This window comes from Mustelus asterias, chromosome 5 (genome assembly GCF_964213995.1).
Source record: "Mustelus asterias chromosome 5, sMusAst1.hap1.1, whole genome shotgun sequence".
NCBI classification, from domain to species: Eukaryota; Metazoa; Chordata; class Chondrichthyes; order Carcharhiniformes; family Triakidae; genus Mustelus; species Mustelus asterias.
The window spans coordinates 90944417-90966304 of NC_135805.1; the positions used below are offsets into that span (position 1 = coordinate 90944417).

At 44.0% G+C, this 21888-nt stretch overlaps 1 protein-coding gene across 1 annotated transcript in view; it reads right to left on the reverse strand.

The window, feature by feature from the left end:
• Positions 1-21888, reverse strand: part of otofa (otoferlin a) — a 379834-nt gene that overhangs the window by 218015 nt on the left and 139931 nt on the right. Inside the window, exon 4 of the mRNA XM_078213737.1 lies at positions 21180-21279. Coding sequence (XP_078069863.1) covers positions 21180-21279 — 100 coding nt within the window. The remainder of the gene's footprint in view (positions 1-21179; positions 21280-21888) is intronic.

The following is a 21888-nucleotide window of genomic DNA, read 5'->3' on the forward strand; positions in this document are numbered from 1 at the left end:
GGGAACAAATGTTGTCCAGGACACTTACTTGCTTGTAGGTTGTCAGGACCTTAGTTCAACACTTCAACTGAAACACTTTCAGCAGTTTAATTCCTCCTCATTATTGCATAGTTTTGCTGGCCTACTTGCTGAAATCTCCAGTGTGTGCTTGATCCAAAAACTTCAATGACCAAGTATGACGTGTATCCAAGATGAGTACAAAATCAGAACAGCAACACCTCCATGCATCAGTTTGTATCACCCTGAGGCAAATTCTGCTGACTTCCTCATTTTAATACAATCAGGGAATAGCAGGTGAGAGGTAGCACACAGCTGCAGCTTGTTGATTGGGGAGGGGATGTTTCTCACAGAGCTGGCTGCCAGATTTGGTTTGAGGGAAAAAATATACAACAGCATTACGGTATGAGAACTTCTCCAGTTCCAAATTTAACATGTAATTGGAAGCATCACCTGGCTGTGGAATTGTAGTGACATTGATTGTTCCTCACCTTTAGGTGATAAAAAAACAATCACATTTGAACGAAGTGATTTAGTTTTCTTTCCTGAGGCATTTACAGACTGGACTTGTGAACAAATGTTGATCCATTAATTGTAACTTTGGACTGAAAAGTCTTAAGGAGGTGAAATTTGTCTTGGGTCTGAGCACAAAGTGAGCAAATGCAAACCAGAGGTAATTTTACATTTGGGTGCACCTGAGAGCGAGTGGGGTTAAAACTATCTGCTGATTCACTATCAGCCCATTTCGTACTAGTGCCCAAAACTAATTTCACCACTTTCATTTCCACCCAAGTAGCCACAACACAGCCAGAAAAAAATATATAGTTTTACACTTGAGGTGTTCACACACAAACTATGGCTATGTTCAAAGGTTTGTCTTGAGTCTTAATTTGCCAACTGATTGTAAATTGGATCAGTCATCATCAAATATAATGCCCAATGAGGGTGGTTGTGATGGGAGGAATGTGGCATGGATCAACTAGCTTTGTAAAGAACCTGGCTTCATACTCACTGAGTACAAGTTTCAAAACCTGGAGCTCCTGCTTCATTGTCCTGAAGCTGAAACAGGTGGTGCAGAAGAAGAGGTATTTACAGTTTAAGAAGAATTAGTGCTAATTTGGTCAGATTAAAGAAGCAGCAGCAGCAGAGGGAGGGGTAAAAACCCCACCAGGCTAGAGACATTTGGTCATAAATGTAACAAAGCAGAATAGCCAAATTCTAACCTTCATAAAAGATTTTGATAAAATTGTTTTGCAATTCTTAGTCATTAGACGTTTTGCTTGCAGCAGATCACACATTGAACTTGTCAGCAAATTTTTATAAAAAACATGCCAGCTTTTCCCACTTGACTCAAATAAGCAAATAACTACACAGCACGACCATTACTCTTCTCCACACCATCCTCCTCAACTGTATCATTAGTATTTACATTATCTACAACAATACAACCATTCATATCTTCCATATCATCTGAAAAACCATTAGAATTTTCGCAGTGTGGTCCAATTCATTTTTGTTTAATCTATTTATTATTTTCAAAATTAGTCCAGTTATTACTTTCATTCCTGACTCGGCTGAAATAACATCAATAAAATGGCAAACCTATAAAACTGTCACAATCACCCTCATTATCATGAAAGGCACCCACACAGATACATGTTTAACACTGTATATTCCAAGACCACCACTTTCCTCTTGAATCTTCAGGTCCTGGATCTCGTATTATTTTAATAACAACAAGGAAGATCTATGATAAAATGGTGCAATTAAATGATGAAGGGTGATGATTACAGGGCAAAAGTAGGAGGTCATGAGACAAGTAACAAAAGATGGATCAACAGAACGTGTAAATGGCTAAAGCAAGATCAGCATCAATAGCTGCTGATAAGATGGGAGCAGTGGTTATGATCTGAAATTGTCACACTCAATGGCTTGAAGTTTCCTTCTGGGGTCAGGAGTGCAGGGTTGGAGCATTTTCTGGCTCCACAAACCTGATCTGGAAGAAGTTGGGGTTTGGGGATAGTGGGGCTCTCTGGGAATCATGCCTGGTCACCCTGGAATGACTGCAGATGTGGGCTGGGCACTTTAACATATGTAGCTGCCTCCGTGAACGATGGATGTGCAAAGCGCAGCCTGCTCCCATATTCCCCATGTCCCCATCCCTGGCGAATATGGCAGGTTCTAGTTTTGGGGGCAGCACCAATGGAACTGGTCCTCCAATGGCATTTTGGATAAGCTGAAGATCCTTTCATTATTGAGGAAAGTCAGCCCTCAGCTTCTGTAGGTAGAGTCTGTTGCCAAACAACAGCACCGCTCTTAACTGCAGGTTTCATAGCAATTTTAGGGTGGGATCTCAGAGAAAAGTGTTGCTGTTGGAAGCTCAGAAGGAAGCAGATTAGACTGGGTGAGCACAACAGAAAAACTGAGATGGTTGGTGTCACTCCGGCAGTTCACAATGAAAAGATCGGGAGAGAGTTAGAGGCCAGGGGGAGGGACCCAGATGAAACAAACATTTCGAACATGGGAGAAAGAGCCCTGGGGCGAGTACTCCTAGCCAATGTAGTTTTTGCAGAGGCGATGAGAACAGAAGAAAAGCTCAGCATTATACCAAGCTCAAAATTAATTAAAGTGGGCGCAATAGAATCCCTACAGTGCAGAAGGAGGCCATTTGGCCCATCAAGCTTGCACCGACAACAATCCCACCTAGGCCCTATCCCCGTAACCCCTGTTAGTCCCCCTCACCCTAAGGGGCAATTTACCATGGCCAATTCACCTAACCTGTACATCTTTTGGAGTGTGGGAGGAATCCGGAGCACCTGGAGGAAACCCACGAGGAGAATGTGCAGACTCCACACACACTGACCCGAAGCTGAAATTGAACCCGGGTCCCTGGCGCTGTGAGGCAGCAGCGCGAACCACTCTGCCACTGTGCATGAATAAGGCTCTTTGCTGTAAATACGCTACTTTTGTTTTCTTGGTGCGTTCCAGGTTCATGACTTTTCATTCACAAATTTTAGATGGAAAATCAAAAGCTGGGAATCTGTATTTTCTGTGATCTCCATTCTCATGCTACGGGCACAGAAATTGGTTTCTTAGCCCTTGTTGATTTTAATTTTGCATGTGTATCAATAGTTTGTGGCCATTAATTTTCTCCACCCATCCAGACTTGAATGAGTTATCAGGTATCCTCAACAGAACAACTGCATGAGTTAATTGGGTATAAGTGTGGCATGTACTTCATATATAACACTGTCAAGCGTGACGTGTAACATTTTCTGAGCACTCAAGCATTTTCTATATATAAGGCTTGTATAACTAGACGGCTATACTAATACCAACTAATGTACAATATACTTCTATGAAAGTGAGGCATTATGAATTGAGATCCAGTAACATCCAAAACCTCAAATTCAGCTTTTGCTTTAGCCACACTATACTCTGGCAAGTTCCTCTGACTGCAGCAGTGTTGCTATGGCAACATTCTTGCTGTTAACTTGGCTTCATTGAGAATACTGTGTGTTCTCAGGAGATTAAGTTTAATGTGGGATACATCTACATAGCTAAGCATAATAGCAAATTAATATGGTGTGCTTTGTATCCTTTACTTATTTCCCAGGAAAGGAAACTGTGATTGAAATATTTGCAAAGTAGTGATACGTATTAAATAGACTTATGCCCGAATGTTTGTGCAAATATTTCAAAAATCCCCACCCCCCCCCGCCCCATAACATAATTTTTTTTATTCATTCATGGGACATTGGTGTCACTGGCTGTCCAGCATTTATTGCCCAGCCCTAGTTGCCCTAATCCCGCCATGCAATGCTGGAAACCTCATTTCCACTCATTATTATGTCATTGCAGCGGGGAGACATGATAATCAGCCTCCACATTCAAAAGTCCACTCATATGACATCACAGCACAATGAAAAACAGCTTTCAAAGATAGGAGCCTGGCGAGCTGACCTTTGAAAGGAGTTCAGCCCAGCAGAGTGTTGTGCGGGTGTTGCAATGGAGGATGAGACAGATAGCAACAAAGGCACCAGTACCAGCATGGGCCAATATAACGGGCCTGAATGCTGAAGGGGCAAACGGGCATAGACCTCAGGGCCAGGAGGGGAAGAGATGGGCTCAGAAAGGGTTGGGGGGAGGGGGGCGGCGGACTCAGCATCGGTAGGGGAAGGGTCTTGAAATGACCCATCCTGAGGCTGATTCTTCTGCTCCTGGTACCTTGCCGTTTTGGAGGGCGCTGATACTGGGAAGGGAGGTCTGGGCTAGTGCATTGTGTGGGGGTGGAGTGTTTATTACTGATGAGGGCAAATCTAATAGTCAGGCATGTCATAAATGAGAATTCCTTCCCAGCTGAAGCCAGTAGTCTGACTGCTCATCCAATTATGCCCATTAAATCACTATTGATATGTGTGATTGGCACTCTGATTAACCCTTGGCATGCTACCTCCACATTCAGACTACAATGGTTTTCCTGCACCATTGAGTGGGCAAGCACACACATCCTCTTTGACAATGAGCAAAGTTACACTGGCTGACCCACTGGATGTGTGTGCTGGTGTGTCTGGCCACTCGGTCAAGCTCACTGGGGCATGGGTGGTGCGGGGTCTTGTCCATTCAAGGAACTGATGGCAAGTGCTCAATGTGGTTGCCAACATGAGTCATTGGTCATTGAGACATAGCTACTGAAGATGAATGGGCAAAGGGTGAACCCTTGGAGCCAAAATCTAACCATTAACACTCAACTTTTGCAATGATTAGCGCAAGTGAGAAATGGAGCCTGTGGAACTGATTCATTGAGGAGAGAAGACACAAATGGAGGTGTCTGTCTCTCCAGAGGCAGGGGAAAATCTGGTGGAGGAAGGATGGCAAAGGCTGTTCCGGAGAGCAGTCACTGGGAATTGGGTTCCATGGCTCAGAGTGTAATAATGGTACCTGTCCTTCCTGCAGATGAGTGAGAACCAGTGTGGGCAAAAACTTCGCCTGTCAAGGGGCCTGGTGACATGCCAAGGGACCCTTCTGCAGGAGTTGGTGCCAAAGGGACCTGGAGGGCATCCACTGCCTGTAGCTTTGAAAGTAACAGCCATCCTCAACTTTTACATGATTGGCTCCTTCCAGGGCTGTCTGGGTGACCTTTCCAGCACCTCACAAGTCTCTGCCATAAGTGCCTAAAGGAGTTGTAAGCCCTTGCATTCTATTTTGACTGGGATCAGGCTAGCAGATGCAAGAGTCAGGGAATTTGCCCAGATTTCTGGCTTTCCACAGGTGCAAGGTTCCTCTGACTACACTCACACGACTCTCTTTTACCTACGGCATTAAGGAGTGCAGTTTATCAACCACAAGGGCTTCCATTCCCTAAATGTTCAGTTTGTCTACGACCATATGAAGCACAATCTGTGTGCTCAGTTCCTGGGGAGTGTACATGACTCATACAGGCTCTAGTGCCTGATTGCTGGGAGCGCACATCTTCACTGTTAAGGCTCGTGTCATGGGGAGGGAGCAGCAGCCCATAGTCTCCATGTTGCAGGAAGATGATGATGGTTTGCAGAGGGGACAGTGCATTGTTCCTCAGAGCAAACGTCTGCATCCTGATTGGCTGAAGTCAGCTCGCTTACTCTCGATCTAGGTCATATCATGGCGATGTCATGCACGAATTTCACATGATCTAAGCTCCTCCTTAGTGATTTGTGCCCTTGAGGTTCAGTGTCATCAGAGGTGGTTAACGTTTTATGGGGTCAAGCAGCAGGGCAACATGTGCAGAGAGCACACACTGACGATGACTGGGATGAGTGGTTATCCTGTATCTTGTGGGACATGTCCTCATTCCCAACAAGAATTGATGGGCATGACTGATATGTTCATGCTCTCTGAGGGGATGCCACCATGCAGCTCTACAGGCAGATATCACATAAGAACAAGGAGCCACAGAGAGGTTGCAAAGTGTGAGAGCTTATTTTCAGAGATAAACGTTATCTATAAAGTGCTTAACACCTGTGCCCACATTGTGCAACTAGACCTTCTTGGCCTGTCTAACCCTAACGCTACGTCTTGTTGTATCCCCAGGAAATATGTATTGGTGCTGGCAAAATTATGGGGTTAAAGGCTGACAAAACACCAGAGCCAGATAATCTGCATCCTATAGTATTAAAGGAAGTGGCCCTGGAGATATTGGATGCATTGGTGTCATCTTCCAAAATTCTATCGACTTTGGAGCAGTTCACACAGATTGGAAGGTAACAAATGTAACCCCACTATTCACCAAGGGAGAGGGAGAATTACTGACCAGTTCGCCTGACATCAGTTGTGGGGAATATGCTGGAGTCTATTATAAAAGATGTGATAACAGAACATTTGGAAAGCATTAACACAATGGACAAAGCCAGCATGGGAATACAAAAAGCAAATCATACTTAAATCTGTTGAAGTTTTTGAGGATTTAGCTAGTAGAATAGATAAGGGAGATCCAGTAGGTGCGGTGTACTTGGACTTTCAGAAGCTTTTGATAATGTTGCTCATAAGAGGTTAGTGGGCAAGATTAAAGCACATAGGATAGGGGATAATGTATTGGCATGGATCAAGAATTAGTTGACAGATAAGAAACGAGTGGGAATAAAAGTTTTTCTTTCCGAGCGGCAGGCAGTGACTCGAAGTACTGCAGAGATTAATGTTTGGGTCCCAACTGTTCACAATATATATATAAATGACCTGGATGAGAACACTAAATGTAACACTTCCAAGTTTGCTGATGACACAAAATTGACTGAATGGTGAGTTATGAGGAGGATGCAAGGAGGCTTCAAGGTGATTTAGGCAAGCTGAATGAGTGGGCAAACACATGGCAGATGCAGCACAATGTGACTAAATGTGAAGTTATACACTTTGGTGTGAAAAACTGAAGGGAAGATTATTATTTAAATTGTGATATACTGGGAAGTGTGGATGTACAAAGGGATCCCGATACACTAGTCAATGAAAGTGGAGAGGCAAGCGATTAGGAAGGCAAATATTATGTTGGCCTTTGTCGCAAGAAGATTTGAGTTCAGAAGTGGAGATGTCTTACTGCAGTTATACAAGGCCTTGATGAGATCACGCCTGGAGTATTGCATGCAGTTTTGGTCTACCTACCCTAGAAAGGATGTACTTGCCATAGAGGGAGTGCAATGGAGGTTCACTAGGCTGATATGAGGGTTAGCGGCACTGAGGAGAGACTGGTTCGACTGGGCCTGTGAGTGTAGAAGGATGAGAGGAAATCTGATCGAAACATAAAATTCTAACAGGGCTAAACAGATGAGATGCAGGGAAGATGTTTTCCCTGGTTGGGGGATCCAGAACCAGGGAACACAGTCTCTGGCTATGGGGTAGACCATTTAGGACTGAGATGAGGAAACATTTCTCCACTCAAATGGTAATAAACCTATGGAATTTTCTATCACAGGAGGCTGTGGAGGCCAAGTCACTGAATATATTCAAGAAATAAATAATTTTTCAGATTTTAATGGCATAAAGTAGTATGGGGAGAATGTGGGAATATGGCATTGAGATCAAGGATCAGCCATGATCAATTTGAATGATGGAGCAGCCTTGGAGGGCTTGTTAGGGGAACTGATTTTGCACAATGCACATACCATAGTGCCGATTCTAAATACTGGAATTGGGTAAATCGGAGATCACCCACAGAGACAGCATGAAACCAGTGCTGAAAACTTCTAAATCCCTCAAAATATGGCACAAAAACCTACCATCACCATCACGGGACAGTAGTCTGAACACCGCTTTTCCTACCCGCCATTGTGCTCTGCCAAATTTTGAGAGATTTCCACCCATAATGTCTTGAGTAACACATCAACACATAACCCAGGAACCTGACCATTTGTTTTCATCTACAGCTGTCAACTGGAGCTATTTCACAAGATTAGATATTTGATTCTTTGTTGAGAATTAGCCAGTGTAAATACTCAAGGCAAATAATGGGGTCCTTATTAATTAGTGGATCCAACAGCAACAGAGCAACATATTTTTAAAATGGAGCCTTTTGCTTTTCCATCCTGTCCACACTGGAATCCCACCGATCACTGTTTGAATTGCTCACTGCAGTTCGGTAACTGAGGTGCCCATACAAAGTGATGAGGGTCTCTTGCAAATCAGGGTCTCATTGCTTCATCAGGAGAAATAGTGAGGTAGTGGAACTGTCCCTGCGCCTGTAATTGAAAGGCCCAGGATATGATCTGAGGACCTGGGTTCAAATCCCATCACGACAACTGGTGGAATTTGATTTCAATTAATAAATCCTGAATATAATGGTAGTCTCAGTAATGGCAATCTTGAAACTGTCAATTGTTTGTTGCAAAAACTCATGCATTTCATTAATATCCTGCTTATGAAAGGAAATCTGCCATACTTACCCAGCCTGGCCTATAAGTGACTGCAGACCAACAGCAATGTGGGCGATTCTTAACTGCCCTCTGGCTAAGCAAGCCACTCAGTTCAAGGGCTATTTCCAGTGACACCCACATTCCATGAAAGAAAACTCTGATTGCTCTTTAAATTGGGCCCTCTGCACTCAAGGCAGGTCTGTTGTGAGAATGGAGATCCTCCAAGTAAAGTGCAGAACCGCCTTTGTGAGGCCACGTGACATCCCACAAGGAAAGTCGTGGCTGATCCAGCCCTGGAATCTCCTCACCTGAGACCCAATTTGTGATTTACCCATTTGCTGGTGAGCCCTCATTTGTGCTGACCGGTGACCACTGATCTCACCCATCTGCCTGGCAGCTGATCAGTAGTATGCAGATGATACATTAAATATTCCAGGCCTCAAAGTCAGATTTGTTGTGCCTCACCTTACTGATTCCATCTGACCCCATCCTCCACCTCCTCTCATCAACGCAAAACTAATGGGTGTAAAGATCAACCCCCATTAATGAGGGGTTATCAACATTTAATCGTCAACCTAGAATACAAACAAAGAACAAAGAACAATACAGCACAGGAACAGGCCCTTCGGCCCTCCAAGCCCGCGCCGCTCCCCGGTCCAGGATTGAATCCTGAATCCAGGATCCCCGCCCAATTTTCCAGCCTATCTACATACCAATATCCTATCCACCGAGCTGTCCCTCGCAGCTACGATGCTTTGTTCATTACAACCTATTAACTCACCCCCACCCCCCCATTCCAGACCATGTGATCTCCAGGGAGAGGCGAAAACCCAGAGTGAAAAACCCCAGGGCCAATATGGGGAAAAAAAATCAGGGAAATTCCTCTCCGACCCCCTGAGGCGATCGAAACGAGTCCAGGAGATCACAATGGCCCTGATCGGAAAATGCTTCCCAACCCTAGTCATTTCCACTTCCACGAACACCATATGAATTCCCTGCCCCCGAGACAGGCCCCCAACCATCCGCAGTCTCGCCCTGCACTGGCACCAGCAAGACGATCACAAGAATGTCAAGTTCTCTTTTTTTTAGCCTGTATTGATATATGAATATGATTAATAATAAACAGGAGAAATGCTATCCAAGAAAGGGTATCCCCTGCTCCATATAGTTTCAATGTTTCATGGTATAAACACTTCCAAACCACCCAGGTAATTGGACAAGCAGAAGCAGCGTATTAGGGAATGTGCAATAAACATAAGAACTTTGAGAAGTTTCTTTGCTCTTCAAAATAGTGCCATTGGATCTTTTACATCTACCTGTCAGAGCCTGTGTTGGGGTGTCAACTTAGATTTTTGTGATCAGGTTTCTGGAGTCAGTCTTGAAACCACAGTCTCATGACTTGAAGACAAAAGTGCGATTAATTTGATGACAGCTTGACCAGGGTTCTCAAACATTGTCTCCAACATTTGGACTTTGAATTGACAAATTCAGGCAAATTTAGACAAATTTAGGCAAAATATTCTTGATGTGTTCTAAGCATGTACTCCAAACCCAAGTATTGACTGAAGGTGAAAAATATTTTAATAGTCACAATAAGGTCAACAAACTGAAAAGCTCATCAGATGGGGAAGTTTTTCAAATAAAACAATTATAGTTAATGATTATGCTCTCAATAGTCCATTAGAGATGCTGAATGAAAAGCAGTCTTAAATGCAGAAAGGGTGAAGCAACTAATTTAAAGTTCATACACATCAGATCCATTATCATCTGGCTTTGCATCTCAGACTCGAACATTGTCACTGACATATGTTGCTTCCTATTCTCTAGATTCGTATTAAAAAACAAAATAGCATCATCAACACAAAACAAGACTTGTTCAAAATCTATTCTGATTGGTTCCCTGTTGTTGTTAAGACAACACTGAAACCTATGTTGCCTACATTGTGCACAGATTCCTTTGCCCAAGATGTACTGAAAAATCTGTTCATTTCACTGATCATTATAATAAAGACGTCTGCAAATTATGTGGCTTACGATGCAAGGAAGCTGAAAAGACTGAACAGTGTTATAAATAGCTTTGTGGGTGAGCCGGTACATTACAGAATCTGTACAGTGCAGAAGGAGGCCATTCAGCCCATTGAATCTGCACTGATTCTCTGAAAAAGCATTCTGCCTATTCCCACTCCCCTGCCTTATACCTGTAACCTTGCACATTCTTTATTTTCAGATAGCAATCCAGTCCCCTTTTTGAAGATCTCAACTGAACCTGCACCCATCACCCACTTGGGAAGTTTGTTCCAGATTCCAGCCATTCTCTGGGTGAAAAATATTTTCCTCATATCATGAAGTGAAACTTTGTGTATGAAACAATATAAGTTTACAGCATGTAAGGATGTCATTCAGCTCATTCTGCCTTCATTGATTCTTTGTTAGTCCACTCCAAAATTAACTCCCATGTCCTTCACTCGCCATAATCTACAATTTTTCTTGGATTCAAATATTTATCCAGACTTCTCTTATAAGGTGAAATGATCTCTACTTCAATTGTCAGTTCTGGCAAAATATTCCAATTTTCAACAACAACCCCTGCATACAAATATTCCCTGCCACCTCTCTTCATTCTCAGAGACAAAATTAACCTGATATCACTGACTTACCAAATAAGAGAAATAAAACTTCTCTAATTATTTCATCAGAATCCTTCATAATATTAAAAATCTTCATTAAAACTCTGCTTAGTCTACTTTGGTGCTTTTGAGGTAATTCCGTTATCTCTAGTTTATGTTCATAATGGTGTATGCACAATTTGGGCGGCACAGTGGTTAGCACTGCTGCCTCTAGCGCCAGGGATCCGGGTTCAATTCCAGCCCTGGGTGACTGCCTATGTGGAGTTTGCACATTTTCCCTGTGTCTGCATGGGTTTCCTCTGAGTGCTCCGGTTTCCTCCCACACTCCAAAGATGTGCAGGTTAGGTTGCTTGTCCATGCTAAATTGTCCCTTAGTGTAAAGGGGATAGCAAGGTACATACATGGGGTTGTGGCGATAGGGGCTGGGTAGGATTATTGTCAGTGCAGGTTCGATGGGCCAAATGGCCTCCTTCTGCACTGTAGGGAATCTATGAATCCACACAGTGTTACCATCTCCTTAGCAATTGGTAATTAAAAAAAGAAATTTGAACTACCTGTTGATAGCTGAAAGAGTGACATGACAAGATTTCATGTCTTTTACTATAATAATCAGAGAAAAGCACCATTGACTCAACACCTTTTTGTAGGTAACTTATACTTTAAAACTACAGAACAGAAATTTCCCCTTTTGCTTTTAATGCAACTCAAAAATCCACTTCACAGGTGTGCTTTATATTGTCCCTTAAGTAATCATTCAATTTTCCCAAACCCTGTTCCCAACTCCCAAGGGTTCACTTCTGTTTATTCCCTGGTCCAACCTGGTAAATTTTAACCTCAAAACTGTCTTTCATAGGTTTTTTTTCCTGGTGATTTCGGGCACAATCTAGGTGAATCTTCCAGTCTTATTTCTAATCCTCACAATCTTGATGTTTTCTATCCAAGCATCTGCTCACACTTGCTGCTTGATGAAGCTTAGAGACTTTCAACCACCAGCTGCTTTTTCTCTCCTACACCCTGGTAGGCTACCTGTGTCTGGTGGGGTAATTCTCCCAAAAAACTTCTAAGTGTCGAATTCATGTAAAAACTGGAGTAAATCATATTTTTTTTCAGCGGGAGTTTCGAAATGAATCTCCCACAGTCTGCAGTGCACAGAGTACACTACCATAAATCAGTCAAAAAAATCAGTGGGTGGGGCCTATTCCTGCTGGGGAGGCTGGCAGCATAGTGCTGAGTGGGCCACTGCGCATGCGCTGAGATCGGTGCATGGGCTAGATCGCTGGCCGCACCCCCAAACAAACATATCCGGGTCAGCCTTGATCTTCACCCCCCCCCCCACACCAATTGGCCTCCTTCCCTCTGTCATTCAGCCCAAATGCAGAATGGCAGCAGGATGCCCTATCCCCTTGGCACTGCCTAATGCCTGGTGGCAGTGCCAAGGTGTCCCTCTGGGCAGTGCCTGGGAGCCCAGGCTGGCGTTGCCAAGGTGGCAATGCCCATGGGGCACCCCCATCCAATCCCCAACCCTCAGAGGCCTCGATGGCCCTCCTTCACTCCAGGGGATCGGGCTGCCAGCTCCCCCAAGTGGGGACCTATACTGAACACCGATGGAATGAAATACTCCTGGTGGGGGTTGGAGAGGCTAGCGGGCCTGGAGATTTCAGTCCTGGGCCTGCTAATGGAATTTAGATTGTATTCAAATATTGATTTAAATAATTATGCAGTTCCACGCCAGAAATTGGCATGGAGCTGATGGCGCCAGAAATCCGGCTGTGGTGCCCAGCGGGGAGCCCGCAAAATGGCCTCCACCCGAGTCTTCTGGCCCATTGCGCTACAAAAGCAGCATAACGGGCTGGGAGAATTGCCCTATGTGAGTTTTCACCAATATCTTAGAAATCCTTCCTCTTTAAAGCCTATTTTGATGGCAATGTGAATCACATGGGCATGGTATCCAGGTAGAAGTGCTGATTAGAGACCTTGAGGCCCCAAGTTTCTCTTATCGTGGAAATAAATGAATAGTTTAAACCATGACTGTTTACGACCTGACATTCTCAACACCTTTCTGGAACTCTGGAGAGTTCCCAATCTTTGGCCTGCTGTTGTAGCCACAGTATTTGTTTGACTGGTCTAGTTCAGTTTCTGGTCAATGGTAGCCTCAGGATGTTAATAGTTAGGGATTCAGTGATGGTAATGTCGAGGAAAGATGGTTAGATTCTCTCTTGTTGGAGATGGTCAAAGGACGGTGCTCCGCTCTATCAACATTCTGGGGGGGGCGGGGGGGGGGGGGGGGGGGGGTGGCGGTGCTACCATTGAGAAGAAAGCTAAACTGGATTAGCCATTTAAATACTGTGGCTACACAAATCGAGGATGTATGCATTCAGGGCCTGGTGACTTTTTCAGCTTTGCGAATTGATCTTTGAAGTACTAGTTATCTCCAAATATTATAATATAATTCCTGTCACACAACTGCAACCCCACTTCCACCATCATTTATAAAAAAATATGCAAAACATTTACTTAAATCTAACAGTATAATCTGTGCTTCAATTTCAAGTGACAAATGATTTCTAGCTGTTAAATGTTGAATTTACCATCATTTTGAATACTTACTTTACATACATTGTGAAAATGAATTATTATCTCTGATTTTTCATTTTTTTCCAAGTGCCCTTTTATTGTCTTGAGATTAACGCATTAAATTTGCCTGCAGTCCTAACACTTCACTTTCTACCTCCATAGGTCCATTATTTAATTTCAAACAAGTCTTCAAGCTCTCTTCCTATTAATATTGGAATGGCTTTCACTCCTTTGAAACAGATAAGCCCCCAGGTTTAACCTAGAACAGAAGCCTATTTCCATTATTATTCAATAAACATTTTCTGCTGTCATCAGCGTGAATGTGCTTAAATCTAATCGGCCAAGAAATTGGATTACCTTTTTGGCAAAAGTAGTTGTTAAAGGGTCTACATGCTCATTGGTGTGCAGCACAGCAGGGTTTCGCGTACTAGATTGGTTAGGATGTCCCAGAGTTATCCAGAACACATACCTGAAAGCATCATAACCTGCTCCTGGGCCTGGCGAGACGCGCCATCAATAGGTCCAGGCAGCGGGCGATCGACGGGGCCGTCCATCCCGACTGTCTGCCCCTCTACCGCGGCTACATTCGCGGCCAGGTGTCTCTGGAGAGGGAGCATGCGGTGTCCACGGGCGCGGTTGACGCCTTCCGCGACCGCTGGGCGCCGCAGGGGCTGGGGTGTATTATCGACCCCGATAATCACCTTTTGGTTTGACGTTTTAAGTTTCCTTTCGACTTTGATTTTGGTTCGGGCTGTTCCCCCCTTCCTTTTGGGGAGCCGCCCCTTTTACTTTGTCCCTAAGTTAATTTGAGTTTGTTTACTTGATTGGTGCCGAAAAAGCTACCTGAAAGCATCATAACCTGCTCCTGGGCCTGGCGAGACGCGCCATCAATAGGTCCAGGCAGCGGGCGATCGACGGGGCCGTCCATCCCGACTGTCTGCCCCTCTACCGCGGCTACATTCGCGGCCAGGTGTCTCTGGAGAGGGAGCATGCGGTGTCCACGGGCGCGGTTGACGCCTTCCGCGACCGCTGGGCGCCACAGGGGCTGGGGTGTATTATCGACCCCGATAATCACCTTTTGGTTTGACGTTTTAAGTTTCCTTTCGACTTTGATTTTGGTTCGGGCTGTTCTCCCCTTCCTTTTGGGGAGCCGCCCCTTTTACTTTGTCCCTAAGTTAATTTGAGTTCGTTTATTACGTTGGTACCCGAAAAAGCTACCTGAAAGCATCATAACCTGCTCCTGGGCCTGGCGAGACGCGCCATCAATAGATCCAGGCAGCGGGCGATCGACGGGGCCGTCCATCCCGACTGTCTGCCCCTCTACTGCGGCTACATTCGCGGCCAGGTGTCTCTGGAGAGGGAGCATGCGGTGTCCACAGGCACGGTTGACGCCTTCCGCGACCGCTGGGCGCCGCAGGGGCAGGGGTGTATTATCGACCCCGATAATCACCTTTTGGTTTGACGTTTTAAGTTTCCTTTCGACTTTGTTTTTGGTTCGGGCTGTTCCCCCCTTCCTTTTGGGAAGCTGCCCCTTTTACTTTGTCCCTAAGTTAATTTGAGTTTGTTTACTTGGTTGGTATCGAAAGAAATACCTGAAAGCATCATCAGGCCAATTTCCTATGCAAACCTAGCACTTGATGCTGGCTTCAGTTCCCTTTCTCGGATTGAATCGTAACTGATTGTAGCTGCAATCATTTTTCTTGGTCTCGGCCTTTTGGCTAAGATCAAGCATTGGATCAAGCCCAAGGTGGGGAGCAATGCCTTATCTTGTTGGCTTGGATCTTGCTTGTCTCTCTTGTGGGGGACCCTGAATTGGCTTCCATCGGATTTTGAATTTGGTTTTTGGAGCAAGCAAGGAATGGATTTGGGTTTGACCGGTCCACTCTGAGCATTGGCTTTGTAACTTGAAGGATGAGTAAAAAATTTTAAAAAACATAGTCAAACCAGCAAAGCAGGACTGTGGGAGGCTGTCTCAAAAATGCAGATTAAAGAAAAATATACGCACTGGAACAAATGGTGGCTTACTATTAGCTACCACCCCTCATCCAATCACACTTCCCTCAGACCTCCTCATTCCCAGTCTCACAATAGGCCTGGTGCCTATATCCCTGTTACATAACTTTATCCTCCCCAGCACTGGAGCACTGCCTCCAGGGTTCTGATTATCCACTCTTCCCCTGTCCCCGAGAAAACGCAATGGGTTTCCCATTCAAAACATCTGTGCATCGATATTTTTTTGGAAATAGGGGGAACTACGGAGTTGCCCAGAAGCACTGGAAGAATATAATTCACAGCCACCGGTAGCCATACAGACAGAGCTGCTCCTATAAGTGCATGTCTTAATACTTTGCAGTAATCCTGCACTTCAGAAAAGAAGCCACGGATGAGTTGTGCTACATTTTGAGTCCATCACCACCATATGTATCCCACTGCTGATGTCTGTCAGAGATGTATCTGCCCTTAATTTAATTATAGGATCATTCACCATATAAGTGCCAGGCAATAAGCATCTCCAACAAGCAAGAATCTAACCATTGCCCGTTGACATTCAATGGCAATACCATCACTGAATCCCCCACAATCAACATGCTGGGGGTTACCATTCAAGAGAAACTGAACTGGACTAGATATATGAATACTGTGGCTACATGAGCAGGTCAGAGTCTATGAACCCTGCAGCAAGTAACTCACTTCCAAACTCCTCAAAGCCTGTCCACTATCTACAAGATACAACTTAGGAGTGTGATGGAATACTCTCCCCTTGCCTGGATGGAGTGTAGCTCCTGTAAAGCTGAAGTAGTCCAATGACATGCAGGACAAAGCAGACTTCTTGATTGTCGCCCCTTCCACAAACATTCACTCCCTCTGGCACTAACAAACCAGTGGCATTAGTGTGTACCATCTAGAAGATGCACTGCAGAACCTCACCAAGGCTCCTTAGGCAGCACCAAATGTGTGACCACTAGAAAGACAAGAGCAGCAGACACATGGGAACACCATCACCTGGAAGTTCCACTCCAAGTCACTCATCATCCTGACTTGGGACTATGTCACCATTTTTTTCACTGTCTCTGGGTCAAAATCCTGGTCCTCCCTAACAGCACTATGGGTGTAATACACCACATCTGTTAGAATGTAACCACTGACAACTTTGTATTGGATGTTATGTGACCAATGGGAACAAGATGTAAGGGTCAGCTGACCCAGTAAAACATGGAACCAATCACAGAGTGATGTAATAGTCAGCTGACTAGCTGATTCACTATAAATAAGGAACTATGTAGGCTTGTGGGAAGCTTGGAATGGCCCAGGGCAAGGCCCCAAGCTTGGAGTAATGATATTTCTTTATTAAACCTTTTCTTTGATTTATAAGTTGGAGTAAGTTTTGTTGTATTTTGATTAGCTGCATTTTGAAGAGTTCCTTCTGAAGAAACAACATGGACTGCAGCATTTCAAGAAAACAGCTCATTGCCACCTTTTCAAGGGCAATTAGGGATGGGCAATAAATGTTGGCCTTGCCAGCGATGCCCAGATTCCCCCATAAATCAATTGGGAAAAAAAATCTAGGTTTCCTCTGGGAACAGCATTATCAGGTATCAGGCAGTTTTTCAGATGCCTTACGTAATAAATGCATTGTTTCTTACAGGAAGCTATTTGTCATAAATAACCAGTAACAACACAAGACACGCAGTTTTACAAAGCAGTAGGAATTTTCAAAAATCAAGGAGTCACAGAGGGAAGTTGCACAGGTAGAAAAATACCTATAATGACCCCCTCAGTTTACTATTATTATGTCTGTTCCCCAGATTTAGTGATAGGCAAGTCACAAAATCATAGAATGGTTACAGTACACAAGTAAACCACCCCATTGTGTGTGTGTTGGCTTTGTGCAGGAACAAATCAGCTGGTCCCAGCCCTTTCCCCATAGCCCTACATTTCTTTTCAGGTGCTTATCCAGTTCACATGTAGACCCTGAACCGAAGCAATGAATTGAAAAAAGATCAAATGACCAATAGATGGAAACAAAATTTCCCTCCCCAGCATTTATATAACTACACTGAATATTAGAGTGGGCAGGGATAATGCTGTCTTAAATGTTTCATGATGTAAATGTATTTCACTTCAATTGTAAATATTTAATGAAAGGTTGGAAACTTTTAGCATTAAATACAATTTTAAAATATAGTTAATGGAGCTGTATAGAGTTTAACTCCCTTTATGAATGAGATCTAAGACTAGACCTTGAATTAGAATTGGTTTTGTCCAGTTTTTGTTTACAAATTTGCCCAGTTCCGATCAACTTGTAATTCATGCTCCAGGTAAAGTAAGTGCTTGTATTATTATTTTCAGAAGTCAAAATTTAAGGATAATAGTCTTGCAGATCCAAGATGCAGATTCTTGTGCCTCCTTGCACTCAGTTCGGTGCATTATTGGTGGACTCCTGTCAATGGGCGACTGGTTATGTCATCTAGTAATGCTGTGGGATCCAAAATGATGGGGAGAAAATAGGAATTCACAAGCTCACACACAAAAAAAGAAAATATGCCAACTGTTGCTTGCAATTAATATTTTAAAGGTTTTTCTTCTAAATCTTTGTCTTATTGATTGTTGGTATGTTTAATTGTAGACTGAAAACCACATGAACTGCTCAATTCCAATACTAATGGAATTTGTACATCAATTATTGATTGCCAGAAAGCCAGAGTAACCTGTAAAGTTGGCGATTCCTTATTATTTGAAAGCATTTAAAATAGAATCTCTTTGGACAGGATTGGAGTGTGGTTTGGCAGACTGGTTGGGTGCTTGAGAAGAACCTGGTTCTGTTGAGTTATTTCTGCCACTTCAATGCAGGCGAATTTAGTTGGGGGAGTTTGCACGTTGCCCATTTTCCCCCTTGACCTGCCTAAATTTAGGAGCATATCAGGTGGCACTCCCAAAGTCCGGATTGGGAATGCCTTGACTCAGCCATACTCATGTCAGTGGAAAGCAAGATTCATTCTGGGCCATGCAAAGGCCCCAGCAGGAAGCAATTGAATGATGGGCCTACTAGCATAGGAGCAAAACTATTAAAAATAATCTTCAGCCTGATCAACTTGTGGCTCTCCTCTCAATAGTAGCAGCAGTAGTTAATTAAAATTCTAATTACTTTTTTCATATGAACATACAAATTGGGAGCAAGAGTAGGCCACCTGGCCCCTCAAGTCTACTCTGCCATTTAATAAGATCATGACTGATGTGATTGCCACCTCAATTTCACATTCCCAGCTACTCCTAAGACCAGCATTTATTGCCCATTCCAAATTGCTTTTGAAAAACATAGAAAATAGGTGCAGGAATAGACAATTCAGCCCTTCGAGCCTGCACCACCATTCAATATGATCATGGCTGATCATGCACTTTCAGTATCCCACTCCCGCTTTCTCTCCATACCCCTATCAAAATCCCTTTAACCACAAGGACCATGTCCAGCTCCCTCTCGAACATATTTAATGAACTGGCCCCAACAGCTTTCTGTGGTAGAGAATTCCACAGGTTCACAACTCTCTGAGTGAAGAAGTTATTCCTCATCTCAGTCCTGAATGCTTGCTCCTTATCCTTAAACTGTGATCCCTAGTTCTGGACTTCCCAAGCATCGGGAACATTCTTCCCGCATCCAGCCTGTCCAGTCCCATCAGGATTTTATATGTTTCTATGAGATCCCCTCTCATTCTTCTAAGTTCCAGTGAGTACAAGCCCTGTAGATTCAGTCTTTCTTCATATGTCAGTCCTGCCATTCCGAGAAGGAAAAGAAATGCTGGGAGTGTACTTTAAATATCCACAGCACTTTTGGAAAATAATTCCCCTCCATACTAGTCCTGTTTGAGGCCTTATAAATATTGTATTGGTGGTCATTATCCTGAAATAACAATTTAATATCTCTGCCCCCCATTGCTTTAAATACATGAATCTAGTCCATTTTTACTTCATTTTGATCCCATGAAAACAAGTTTAGTTTGAGTATTTTTGCTAAATCTTGCGTTGCAAGTGGGAATTATTGATTGTGCGTCAAATCAGCAATTCCCAACTGCAGCATGATTCTGGAATAAGGCAGAAGGTTCAAACAACATATCAAGGTGGCAGAGAGTCTCTGAGACCTCGGAAATGGCTGACTTATGTCAGGTGTGTCTCCGTAAATTGAAAAGTGGAGTACAGAAGGATACGGTGCCTGTGAAGTGAGGGGAGTTGTGAATTTTAAAAACCTGTACCTTACTGGCTCCCCAACATCCGATTTCTTTTTTGTGGGGGGGGGGGGGGCTTAAACTTCAGAATAACTATTTTAAAGATCCAGACCAAGCCCCCATTCCACATTGGGTTCTCCACCCCCCCTCACTCGACTTGAACCCCCCGACCCCACTGGGTTTGACCCCACTCCAGACCACCTTACCGACTGGAATGAGCCTGATGTGACCTGATCCATTCCCAACCCAACTTGGCCCATGGTCCTGCTCGCAACCCCCCAAATGTGACTCTTTCTTCCCCCGATGTCTGAAGCACCCCTATCCCCCCACTCCCCCCAATGTTCAATTTCACCGTGCCTGATTCAGAAAGGCCAGCCAAAAATAAAATACTTTACAATTTAAATGCAGGTAAGTCAGTATGGAGAGGCAATCTGCTGCTGATTGCTACTCCGAGGAAGTTACAGACCAACAGATGACTATGCTCCCTCACCCTGTAGAAATGTATCACTGTAAGGACTGTATCAGACTGGCGATAGCTCAAACTTGGTTCTCAACTTGGGGGAATATTATGGAAAAATATATTTGTTGCCCCACCACCCTCGCATCAGTCAAAAAGTCAATCAACACCACACTAGCTTTAAATCTGGCTGCCCTGCAGTGCTAATAGGCTGGGGATGGTGACCTTAATGAGGCAAGAGTGGAATTTTTACCCCTCAGGGAGAGGAAGATCTTGAGACCTTCCAACCAATCTGATTGGCTGATAGCTCCATTATCCCAGTAGCACCTGAAGCAAGTGGTCCCCAGGAAGGAAGAACATGGATACCAGACTTTAAGGTAAATTGTGATATTTGGTGGATCAGGTTTCAGAAGCCATGGAGTGGGGTGGAGGCACAAATAGGCTTTTGCCATCTTTGAGGCGGCACTAGGCACAGGGGACCCCCTAAAGGAGGTACCCTCACTTCCTTCCCTCCTTTACTCATGCAACAAAATCTGCCTGGCTGGCTGTCTTCCTTCTGCCTCCCCCAGTCACAGCTATTATTGTGCTGGAGTTGGAATAAGGACCTTAAGCAGCCATTAATTGGCCACCTAAGGTCTTCAAAGGCCGAAGGGCAGATGGGTGGGCTGGATGCCTTGGTAGACCCCAGCAATGAGGGACAGGCCAGCAGTAGTAAACCTGCTTTAGTTTATGCGAACCACTGCTCCCCAACCCCCTCCCGACCTTCAAATATACCAGCAGGGGGCCATAAAACTCCCCCACTTTCTCAGTGTCAATGCCTAAGAGACCCAGTCTTCCTTCCGTTTGCTTTCTCTATTGAAAGAAAGGTGGAGGATTACGAAGCGAGTAAAACACTAGTAAAGGAGGGGAAAAAAATCAAAAATCTTACCCTGATTGAGCTGTTGTTGTCATCTATTAATGTGTCTGAAATTTCCAGGTGTCCTTCTTCCACTACCTTCTGTAATACCATCCCGAAAGTCCCAATTAATCTGAGAATAACACAAGAATGGTACATCAGTTCCAGCATTTCTTGAGTTTGTTGCCAAATGATAAAACCCACATTATATCGCAAACAAACCACTATTTCATTTTAGAAAAAAACCCAATTTGAAGTCAATTGTACGTATACTGTTTAACAGCACCGTATGGAGAAAGCATATATTAGTAATCATTTCAAATTCAATTATGTATGTGGACTTGCACCAGCATCTGCCAACCGTTACCGAAATTTGTTTGCTGTAATTTTCAACAATATATCACAAAGCAACGAAATAATGTTTTGGGCAGGAGAAAAAAAACATTGACCGTTCTGGTGAATCCTTTAAAATTCCTTTCTGATTTCTGAACTGTGATTCTGGATTGGATGTTCAGTATCTTTCAGGGCCGCTATCCCCAGCCAGGATTCCCAATGGCCGTTGAATCAGGCGTGAGGGCAAACTCAAGATTCTCACCTGGCGTCAAACCTGTTGCCAGTCTCCCAACCTGCTCCCCCTGGCGAATTCAGGTTCTCGTATGGAGAGGGCAAATATCTGATCTGAACTAATCTGCATTGATTGTAATATAATCAGCGGGTTCGAGGCAGAATGCGTCGGGGTGTG